At 40.1% G+C, this 12,310-nt stretch overlaps 1 protein-coding gene across 2 annotated transcripts in view; it reads right to left on the bottom strand.

Annotated features, from left to right (window-relative positions):
* The window catches only part of LOC115211873, a 101,365-nt gene that overhangs the window by 68,820 nt on the left and 20,235 nt on the right, over positions 1-12,310 (bottom strand). For both annotated transcript variants that reach the window (XM_029780611.2, XM_036503078.1), the window contains 4 exons: positions 11,955-12,019; positions 5,752-5,935; positions 2,534-2,664; positions 609-641 (listed from right to left, as the gene is read on the bottom strand). In XM_029780611.2, coding sequence (XP_029636471.1) covers positions 609-641; positions 2,534-2,664; positions 5,752-5,935; positions 11,955-12,019 — 413 coding nt within the window. The remainder of the gene's footprint in view (positions 1-608; positions 642-2,533; positions 2,665-5,751; positions 5,936-11,954; positions 12,020-12,310) is intronic.

Genomic DNA, 12,310 nt, shown 5'->3' with positions numbered 1-12,310 from the left:
CACAGAAACCATGCCAAATCAGACTGGAGTCTGGTGCAGAATGTAAAGATGTACAAAATGGCACAAAGCTAATGATTCTGCCAGCTCACTACCTTACCCCAATGTTACAAAGTATTTTGTACAATAGAAACTAACTAAATGGGAAAAAAAGGCATTAGAGGAGCAATGCATACCCTGCATGCAGATAAATTATTTTGCAAATTATAGTGTGGCTTACAATGCACTACTTACCAATGCTTTTAAACTGAACTGAATTTTGTTTTTAGGTATCACCATTGTAGGTATTTATACCCTGGTGAAATTAAGAAATCAACTCATAAATAAATGAAACTCTCGAACCCATCACTGTACACAAATGCACACACACACACACACACACACACACATATTGAAGATAATCAAACCAAATTTTCATCATTTCAAGCCACTCACCCAATGAGTATTTCTGCCAAATTTAGAGAAAATCTGTTAGGCAGTTTTCCAGTAATTTCGCAAACACACAAAGACAAGAGAATACAATCCCATGCTTTCGCTTACACGTGCAGAGTAATAACTCACATGCCATAGGTCCACTCATACAATATGTCAGTAATTTAAAAGTGGATTACCTGAGCTTTTTCCCAATCTGGAAATACTTGGCTCTAGAAATGAAAAATAGAAAAAATACAAAAATTAATTAATATTGATGATGATGATGATGATATATATATATATATATATATATAGAGAGAGAGAGAGAGAGAGAGAGTGAGAGAGAGAGAGAGAGAGAAATAAATGTAAGGATAAGCAAGTTAGGCAGGTCAATATACAAAGTATATTAAATACATGAAATACAAAATGTATGTATGTTTACATACAAAAAGGTCTGACTTACACAGAATAGAAATGATATCAAGAATTAAAGAAAAGTATTAGAAATCCGACAGCTGTTTCTGGGGGCTTGGTGGCCCAAAATAATGTTTGTAAATTGATTCCATCGTAGAATGAGACAAGCCTCCATCTTCAGGGAAAAGCTCTTACATTTGAGGTGTTCACAGAACGAAGTTCAAAGATGGAATGATTTTGTGGAGAGCTAAATATATTAGAAGGAGGAACTGGGGAGGTATTCAAATAGAGAATAGTGAGAGGAGAAAATAAATTTCATGGGTTAGGGCTTAATAAGGAGGGGTAGTAGGGAGTTATAGTAGTAGAGGTGGAGAGTAGGAGGAAGAGGTAGTTTAGGTAGTATGTAGTAGTAGGAGCACTCCGTCGGTTACGACGATGAGGGTCCCAGCTGATACGATCAACGGAACAGCTTGCTCGTGAAATTAACATGCAAGTGGCTGAGCACTCCAAAGACACATGTACCCTTAAAGTAGTTCTCGAGGAGATTCAGCGTGACACAGAGTGTGACAAGGCTGGCCCTTTGAAATACAGGTACAACAGAAACAGGAAGAAAGAGTGAGAGAAAGTTGTGGGGAAAGAGTACAGCAGGGTTCACCACCACCCCCTGCAGGAGCCTTGTGAAGCTTTAGGTGTTTTCACTCAATAAACACTCACAATGCCCGGTCTGGGAATCGAAACCGCGATCCTACGACTGCGAGTCCACTGCCCTAACCAATGGGCCATTGCGCCTCCACGGGTAGTATGTGAATGGTAGTCCTTTGTGTTAGTGTGTATGAATGCTGTAGAATTAATGGTTGGGATAGTGAGAAAGGGAATGGCCATTAGTTGAGGAAAATAATTTGACTGGTTTACTGGCTGAGGTAGGAGAGAAGATAGAGAGGGAGTACAGTAGGGGTTGTTAGTGGGGCAAAGGAATTGGGTTGCTATATGAGAGGGGATGCCATGGTATGTAGAGGTGTGTGAAGTTAATAGAAGATGTGAATAGAGAGGGGTAGAGGTTGACAGGTTAGTATCCAAAGGCGGCGAGCTGGCAGAAACGTTAGCACGCCGGGCGAAATGCGTAGCCGTATTTCGTCTGCCGTTACGTTCTGAGTTCAAATTCCGCCGAGGTCGACTTTGCCTTTCATCCTTTCGGGGTCGATAAATTAAGTACCAGTTACACACTGGGGGTCGATATAATCGACTTAATCCGTTTGTCTGTCCTTGTTTGTCCCCTCTGTGTTTAGCCCCTTGTGGGTAGTAAAGAAATAGGTTAGTATCCAAAGGAGTGGTGTAGTATTAAGCACTTTTGATAAGGAGGAGAGAAAAGAGGCTACTTAGGAGCATGGGGAGGCTACGGGGGGGAAGTGGGAAATAGTGGTTAAGAATAATTTGGAAAGGTATGTATGAAAAAGATTAATAGTTATTTTCTGGATCCTGAAAAGATGAAGGCCAAAGTTGACTTTGGTGGCATTTGAACTTAGAACATAAAGCTAGAAGACATGCAGCTATGCATTTTGTCTGGCAGTAGAAAAAAAGATGGATGGCTACTCCAGTTGGAAAAGAAGGAGATATGGTGGTGAAGAGGATTCAGGGTGTACCCACAACTTACAAGAAAGTGAATATAAGAGAAGTGGTCCAGAAAATTGGACAGAGTGAAATTACTTACTTGTCTGTTAGACATAAGTAGCATCTTGTTAGAGTAGAAACTAATAACTTCTCACGGGCCCAATCCATCTGAACAATGGCTGAGTCTAAGTTGAGTATCACGTCAAGGGGTTGGCCAAACAAATCTTTAGCCTGGAAGATAAAGAAAAATTATTATTATTATTTTTATTATTATTATTATTATTATTAATATCATCATTATTGGTGAAAAGCACTCATATTCCGCATAAAAATTCTCATGCTAGTGCCACATAAAGGTGTTTGTGCTGGTACCACATAACCAAGCTCATGCTGGTGCCATGTTAAAAGCACCCAGCACACATTGTAAAGTGGTTGACCTTAGGAAGGGCATCAAGTCATAGAAACCAAGCCAAATCAGACTGCAACCTGGTGTAGCTCTCCTGCTTGCCACCTCTGGTCAAACCCTTGCTAGCATGGAAAATGGATGTTAAAGGATGATGATGATGATTATCTATGTAAAAAGCATTGGCGTGGGTGCTGGTGTCACATAAAAAGCACTGGTGATGGTGCCATGTAAAAAGCACCCAGTACACTCTGTAAAGTGGTAGGCATTAGGAAGGGCATCCAGCTATATGAGTCATGCCAAAACAGACAATGGTACTCAGTGTGATCCCTGGCCTTGCCAGTTCCTGTCAAGCCATCCAACCTATTTCATTCAACCTAGTTCCTAAGGTTGTATTGCTCTTCCTATTGTCAACTACTTCACAGAGCATATTACGTGCAGTTTATTAAGGCACCAGTACTTTGTTTTGTTGTGTTTCTTTAAATTTTAAATGACATTTAAGAGGATTCAACCATCTCTCTAACAAGAAGGAAACCTCAAAGACTTCAAAAAAAAAAAAAAGGAAAAAAAGAAAAGAAATTAATGAAAAAAATGCTATTATCAGGCTTCAGAGCTCTTTGAAAGCTTATAGTCAATGCAAACTTCCATCACAAAACAACTTGCTGTGTCTTTGCAAATATAGATATCTATATCATAGCTAAGCAAGTTAATAGGGGGTGAAATTGTCAACAAAAAGCTGCATATAACACTGTGCTTCATCTATGAACAAGGAAAACTTAGTGTTTCTAGTTCAATCCAACAATAGAGAATTAAAGGTCATCTCGTGCAACACTGTCGATGGTAAAGAGAAATGGCAAAAAACAGACCACTCTGGAAAACCACCATCCATGAGGGAACGGCGACTTTCGAGTCGAAAAGGTCTGCAGAGCTGGAGGAGAAAAGACGACGACGGAAGGAGCGCCAACAACAACCACGTGCGACTCTCCCTTCTGGCACTAGATGTCTGCACTGCAACCGATCTTTTCAAGCAAGAATTGGTCTTATCGGTCACCTACGGATTTACCAGTAAATTTGCGCAAAGACCATCATCCTCGACCTTGAGGGATTGCCATCATCATCAGATAGTTTTCAATTGGAATGTCTAGTATGGTGTTCTGCTAAATCATAGGTTCTCAGCCAAGGTCCATATGACCCTTGGAGGTCTGTATAAGATTTTGGAGGGTCAATGCAAGCAAAATAATTAGGGATCCACAGTAGTATTTTAAGGGTCATCATCATCATCATCATCATCATCGTTTAACGTCCGTTTTCCGTGCTAGCACGGGTTGGACGGTTCGACCGAGGTCTGGGAAGCCAGGGGCTGCACCAGGCTCCAGTCTGATCTGGCAGAGTTTCTACAGCTGGATGCCCTTCCTAACGCCAACCACTCTGCGAGTGTAGTGGGTGCTTTTTACGTGCCACCTGCACAGGTGCCAGGGGGGTCCGGCATCGGCCACGATTGGTTGGAGCTTGAAAAAAATTTACTTTAGACATATTTATTACAAAAAAACAGATGGATTAATGCTTTCTCTGATGCTTAACTTAGTTCAACAAGTTTCTGGCCACTGAAACATGTTCTCTCAAAGAGTGCTGTAGCAAACCTACATAAGTGAAGGAGTGAAAAACAAAACAGGAATTTTGAAAGACATATCTATAAAATTACTTTTTTTTTTTTTTAAATATTGAATGTCTATGGGGGTCCACCTGAATAAAATAGTAATTAACCCTTTAGCATTCAGATTATTGTGCCATATGTAACACTTTTTCATTCAAATTGTTTTTAATTAATCACGCACTATTTTGTAGCTTCAAAATTTTGATGATGAGAATGTATATTTTATAATGACATTGAAAGGTAGGCGTGACAGGCTGAATCTGGCTGGTTAGGACATAAAACAGAAGGAATATTTTGGCCGGATATAGTTAATTTAAATGCTAAAGGGTTAAAGAGGTCCATAGGTAAAAAATGATTGAGAACCACTACGCTAGATGAAAGAAATAAGAATCTCTTTCCCAACCACCACCACCACCACCACTACTACTACGACCACCTTCATTTTACAGGTTGAACTTGAGTAAGAGATAGCAGCTTCAATGCCTCTCTCTCTCTATATATATATATATATATGTTGAGCTGGCAGGCACGTTAGCGTGCCGGGCAAAATGCTTAGCGGTATTTCGTCTGTCGTTACGTTCTGAGTTCAAATTCCGCCGAGGTCGACTTTGCCTTTCATCCTTTCGGGGTCGATAAATAAAGTACCAGTTTCGCACTGGGGACGATATAATCGACTCAATCCCTTCGTCTGTCCTTGTTTGTCCCCTCTATGTTTAGCCCCTTCTGGGCAGTAAAGAAATATATATGTTACAATGGCTTTCATCCAATTAAAAACACAATTTTATCTGTGGGTGATCAGATCACGGACCAGAACCAAGGAATGGGAAAGAAGTAAATGAAGAGATGATGTGTGGGTTTTACTGGTTGTGGTGGTGGTGGTGGTAGTGGTTAAGTGAAGGAGAAATGGCGGCGAGCTGGCAGAAACGTTAGCATGCCGGACGAAATGCTTAGCGGTATTTCGTCCGTCGTTACGTTCTGAGTTCAAATTCCGCCGAGGTCGACTTTGCCTTCCATCCTTTCGGGGTCAATAAATTAAGTACCAGTTACGCACTGGGGTCGATGTAATCGACTTAATCTCCTAGTCTGTCCTCTCTGTGTTTAGCCCCTTGTGGGTAGTAAAGAAATAGGTTAAGTGAAGGAGAAAATGGTAGGAACAGTTGTTGCAGTGAAGGTTTTTTTAGTGACGAGAACAACATAAGAATGGTGAGACACTGGTAAGAAAATAGAGAAGTGAAAAATAAGCAATAATGATACAACATACCTTAGAGTTTGAAACATATATGATAGAAACTGTGCCCATGTTGTCACCGATGAAGAACTGAGATCCTGTTGTGTTCCATGCCACTGCTGTCACTATGCGTCCTACATGGATGTTGGACATACGAAGTTTCTCAGGCTTTGTTCGTTTCTCAATGTTTGTCTCCATCACAAAAACTTGACCCATGCTGGAAAATTAGATAAAAAAAAAAGAAAGAAAGAGTGAAGTAAAAAGGGGAATAAGATTTAGTAACCTATAAACCTGCTTATACATACATACACACACACATAAACACACTATGATATAGCAACTAATATTGTACTGCAGATCTATTTGATCTATGACAAGATGGATAAAGTCTGTCTCAAGCTTACAAGCTCATGAGACCAAGGTTTATCCAGATTTCCAAGGTATTTAGGTGACTGGGATTAAAAGACTATTCTCTGAAAAGGATGCCATTTCAGGGTTAACCCTCAGATGCCAATCATCATCGTTTAATGTCCGCTTTCCAAACGCATGGGTTGGACGATTTTGACTGAGGGCTGGCGAACCAGATGGCTGAACCAGGCTCCAATCTTGATCTGGCAGAGTTTCTACAGCTGGATGCCCTTCCTAACGCCAACCACTCCAAGAAAGAACATATTTTCAGCTTAGTGGACTGGAGTAACACAAATTGAAGAACTTTGGTCAAGAAGACGATCTGCCACTTAGTTCAAGAATTGAACCCATTGTCTTATAATCATGAGCTCTCAGCACCTTAACTCTGTTGTGAAGGCCATGTGCCTTCAAGAGAGGATGCAAAATGGATCTAAAAGATATTATGAAGGTAAAATTGTGTGTGTGTTTGTGTGTGTGTGAGAGAGAGAGTATAAAGGGATATTAAGGAATAGGCCTAGCTAAGTGGTTAAATGATAAAGTTACAGGTTCAATCTCATTGCAGGAATATCTTCCAAGTGTCTTTTACTGTAGTCTATGATGTACTGGAGTCTTGTGAGTGAAATTGAGTAAAGGAAATAACAGGTCCATTCAACTGGGTGGACTGTACTTGTAATTCAAAGGACCAGCCTTGTCACATACTGTATGATAATAATTCTGCTGGAGGATTGCATTAAATATACAAGTGTCTACGGAATACTCAGCCACTTACACTATATTTCAATGTGTAAAGGTACTTCTGTGAATAAAACAATTAAAATACTCTGCAGCAAAACTGACAGAGATACAGTTACTCTCTTTCTCCCTCTGTGTGTGAGTGTGTGTTCATATACATATATATATATATATATATATCATCATCATCATCATCATTGTTTAATGTCTGTTTTCCATGCTAGCACGGGTTGGACAGTTCAACCGGGGTCTGGGAAGCCAGGAGGCTGCACCAGGCTCCAGTCTGATCTGGCAGTGTTTCTACAGCTGGATGCCCTTCCTAACGCCAACCACTCTGTGAGTGTAGTGGGTGCTTTTTACATGCCACCAGCACAGAAGCCAGTCATGGCAGCGCTTGCATCGGCCACGTTCGGATGGTGCTTTTTACATGCCACTGGCACAGGTATCACAACTACAATTTCCATTTGATATTTATTTTGATGTTGATGTACTTGACTCAGCAGGTCTCCTCAAGCACAGCAGGTCATGTGCCACCAGCACAGAAGCCAGTCAAGGCGGCACTGGCATCGGCCACGTTCGGATGGTGCTATTTATTTTTCCTGTTAGGACAGCAGCTGTACAATAATTTAACAGCATTTCTGTTAAATATCTTCCTGTATCTATGTCCTACAGGAAAGTGCATATCTAAGAGGGTCGGGAATTTTTTTACTGACATTCAATTTTACATTTGAAGAATAAAGAGGGGGAGAACCAAATTTTTCTGGATCTGTTTCGAGAATATTTTTTATGGTGTTGTACTTTATCATGGACTTCACTATGCCCATTACTATTATTATAGGTAAAAGAATCATATACACTGATTTTTCATTGAAACCACTATTTGTTAATGATCTATTGTAATATGAAGCAGCCCTCTCAAAATTTTCTTAGAAGAGGAGAGATTAGACATTCCCTTGATAATATTTGCCACTAAATATTTAATTATGCTGGGAGGGTGGCAGGATTGCCTATGTACGGATGTTAATTTCTCATTAATTTTATGGTGTGGCTTATATGAAGAGGAATCTAGGTCTAGTGAAACATCTAAATACTCCACTGTTGAAAGATTCGTAACAACAGTTATTTTCAACCCTAACTGACTGAATGCTGAGATAAGCTGTTTACGAAACTTATCAAGTGTATGTGAGAAACAATCTAGCCATCATCATGATACAGTATCATGAGATGAGTATCTATCCTTCAATATGTTTTAAATATTTAGGCCAACCAGATCACAAACATCCACGCTGTCATGTGACCCCAAAGAGACAAACAACTCGTCACCATCTGGGTTTTTTTACCCAAGTTTTCTCCTTACTAAATAATAAAGTTTTTTCTAGTGTGTCTGATAACATCCAATTCAATGGTTTCCATATCAATGAATGTATTAACAAATTGGATGGCAATGAACTTATCTGGCAACGAACTAAAATTGAGGGGTAAAAATCAGCGATATCAAATTGGGTAAATTTAGCTATATCCTTATTATTAATCCTACTGAACCAATCCACCACTGTGAAGCTATTATCCCACTGTCTAAGGCCAGCAGTTTTCCTTATTTTATTGTTAATATTTCTATGTACCTTCTTAGATACCAACCCTATTTCGGATTTGGCTGGGTTTAGTAATCTACAAGTAGGCTTATCGCAGAAATTCGGTTTCTGGTCTTTTAATGTAATAATAGCCTCCCTCTTGGCTAAACATTGTAATCTATCATCAATATTATAGTAACCTAAGGCAGTGAGCTGGCAGAAATGTTAGCACGGTGGGTGAAATGCTAAGTGGTATTTCATGTCTTTACGTTCTGAGTTCAAATTCCGCCAAGGTTGACTTTGCCTTTCATCCTTTCAGGGTTGATTAATTAAGTACCAGTTAAATACTGGGGTTGATCTAATCGACTGCATATATATTTCAGGCCTTGTGCCTAAAGTAAAAAGAACATTATAGCGACCTTTTGGTCTTTTTATTATTCATTCACCCATCTTGATGGAATTTTCCATTAGGTACATTTTGCTTTCGTATCACTTCACACCTGTCCCCTATTTATATGTAAACCTCTTGGTTGGAAAGTTCAATCAGTGCTTGATGAATGTACTTATGTACATGAAACTATTAGGGCATATAATGCATGAAGTGTGAAGCATTTATAGTAATATTATACTCTCATTAGATGGAGTACTAATTTTTGCACAAATTAATTTCATATATATATATATATATATATACACACACACACACATGCACACGTCAAGATCACCAGCCCTCTTCCACACGCACATACAAACTCTTATACACAAGCACGCGCACCTTCGTTTTGGGATCACCACCACTTTGTTATTTCCCCTTCTCCCTAGCTCTCCTGTGTGACCCTTCTGTCCAGCCTTCACCATGATAGATTGCTAGCCACTACACCTTCTTTATTCTCTCTCCTTGTTTCTTTCTGTGGAAGAGCATAGGCTCGAAACATTAAAAACTTTTTCACTTCCTGAGCGTTATACTAATACATCTGTTTGTTGTCTACACCACCTATCTTTGTCTTTTGTTTTTTTGTGAATTCTCCCTATATAATATATATGTAGAGGTGCAATGGCCCAGTGGTTAGGGCAGCGGACTCGCAGTCGTAGGATCGCGGTTTCGATTCCCAGACCGGGCGTTGTGTGTGTTTATTGAGCGAAAACACCTAAAAGCTTCACGAGGCTCCAGCCGTGGGTGGTGATCCCTGCTGTACTCTTTCTCTCTTTCTTCTGTTGGTCTGCTCACTTAGCCAGCGAGTGGCATCGTTCGAAGGCTAAAACAATGCGATCACATTGTGACCAGCAATGTGTAGCAACATCTGATGGTCTGGTTGGTCATGTGATCACGTGATATATATATATATATATATATATATATATATATATGCACACACACACACGCACACATATTATAGCGAGGGTGCCTGGTCTAGTGGTTAGAGTATTGCACATACTATTACAAGATTATGGTTTCAATTTCTGAACTGGGTTGTGCATTGCATTCTCAAGTGAAACATTTCATTTCATGCTGCTCTGTGATTACATAAAAACTTATTTGAAGGAGGGAGTGAGCCAATGTACAGCACATATATTTGATCACCATAAACAAAGCATTTGTACAGGTATTCAGCAAAAGCTGAATAGTCATAATTCACCTTCAACAGGTGATTCCATCATATATATTAATATTTCATAAGGCATTGCAGTAATAGTAACCTGGTGTTAGAACTCAATACAAATATGCTTCACAATAAAGTGTTAGTTGAGTATAGAGCTTAATAGAGAAAAGGGAACAGGAAATTATGCAATGAACTTCAATAGCTTACATCTGTTTCTACTCTGAAGAATATAAGGTGATGCACAAGCACTCAGCACTGCATTTTATAGCAGAAACAGCAGTAAACAAATGGAGTTCATTGCATAATTTCTTTTTCCTTTGTCATTTATTTAATTTCATATATACATACATATATCACCGTGATCACCGTGATTGACCAGGCTATCATATGTTGCTACACATCGCTGGTCACAATGCGCTTTGCATTGTTTTAGCCTTCAAATGACGCCACCCCACTGGCTAAGCGAGCAGGCCAACAGAAGAAAGAGTGAGAGAAAGTTGTAGCGAAAGAGTACAGCAGGGATCGCCACCATCCCCTGCCGGAGCCTCGTGGAGCTTTAGGTGTTTTCGCTCAATAAACACTAACAACGCTCGATCTGGGAATCGAAACCGCAATCCTACGATCGCGAGTCCGCTGCCCTAACCACTGGGCCATTGCACCTCCACACATACATATACATAAAGAAGTATTGATCCCTCAAAGTAAATGGAACACGGGGAAGTGGTTGACCCAGAAAGACATGGGACGAAGTACTGAAGAATGACCTCAGAATACTAAACCTTTCACGTGAGATGACAAAGGACCAAGATGCCTGGCACCTTGCTGTACTCAAGAAGACCCATAATCCCCAGCAGAAGTGTTAAGACTGGTCCCTCTGGCTCCACATAAAAGTGCCTGTGTGGTGCCATGTAAAAGCACCTGTGCAGTGCCATGTAAGAGTGCCCGTAAAAGTACCCAGTGCACTCTGTAAAGTGGTTGGCATTAGGAAGGGCATCCAGACATGGAAACCATCAGACTGGAGCCTGGTGCAACTCTCCAACCCACGCCAGCATGGACAATGGGTATTAAATGATGGTGATGATGATGATGAGATTATATATATCATTATCATCATCATCATTGTTTAACATCCGTTTTCCATGCTAGCATGGGTTGGACAGTTTGACTGGGGTCTGGGAAGCCAGGAGGCTGAGCCAGGCTCCAGTCTGATCTGGCAGTGTTTCTACAGCTGGATGCCCTTCTTAACACCAACCACTCTGTGAGTGTAGTGGGTGCTTTTTATGTGCCACCAGCACAGGGGCCAGAGGAGGCTGGCAAACGGCCATGATCGGTTGGTGCTTTTTACATGTCACTGACACTGCCGCCAGTCAAAGCAGCGCTGGCATCGACCACATTCGGATGGTGCTTTTTACGTGCAGGTATCACAACTACAATTTCCATTTGATATTTATTTTGATGTTGATGTACTTGACTCAATAGGTCTCCTCAGGTTGCTGTCCTGCAACCCACAAACTCACTTCACGGCTATATATATATATATATATATATATACATGCATACTTGTATATATATGCACATCTATATGTAAATGCATGCATTATTATGGCAACAGTCCGGATACTTATTGATCAGACCTCGTAATTAATGTCATGACTTCAGAGCTATACACTTGATCATTAGACTTTGTTCGGGTGACACAAACACTTACAGTTTTACAGTATATGTGTTGGAGGGAGGGAACATCTTTGCTTTCTTCCTCTCTTTCTCTCAATGACTAAGTACAGTTAATCTTACAACAAACCAAGCCTGTGAGATAATTAGTTTCAATATTCGGTTGGTGTCATTTTACTTTTTATTAAGAAAATCTAAATTAAAGATAAACTAAAACTAAAGAGACAATTAGTTTGGTAATTCCAGTACTTACCTGTTGGCAAAACCCACATTGTTATCGAATGGACTGAGAGAAACCAGGTTTATGGTATCAGCTTTCTGGAAATAATGAAAAGGTACAAGCATAAGACAAAACTAGATCAAAGGGTTTTCAGCCGGTGAGGTAAATGATATAGTAAACACTACATTTATAGGGGTAGAGGAGAGTCAGCAGACACTAGGTTATAAGGGTAGAAGCAGAAACAATAGACACTCGGTTATAGGTGTAGAGGAGTCAATAAATACTAGGTTATAAGGGTAGGAGAGTCAATAGACACCAGGTTATAGGGGGTAGGAGGAGAGTCAATAGATACTAGGTTATAGGGGGTAGGAGGAGAGCCAATAGACACC

The sequence above is a fragment of the Octopus sinensis genome, linkage group LG5 (assembly GCF_006345805.1).
Source record: "Octopus sinensis linkage group LG5, ASM634580v1, whole genome shotgun sequence".
NCBI classification, from domain to species: Eukaryota; Metazoa; Mollusca; class Cephalopoda; order Octopoda; family Octopodidae; genus Octopus; species Octopus sinensis.
Note: the sequence above shows the minus strand (reverse complement) of the source record. Positions and strands in the feature narration are given on the sequence as shown.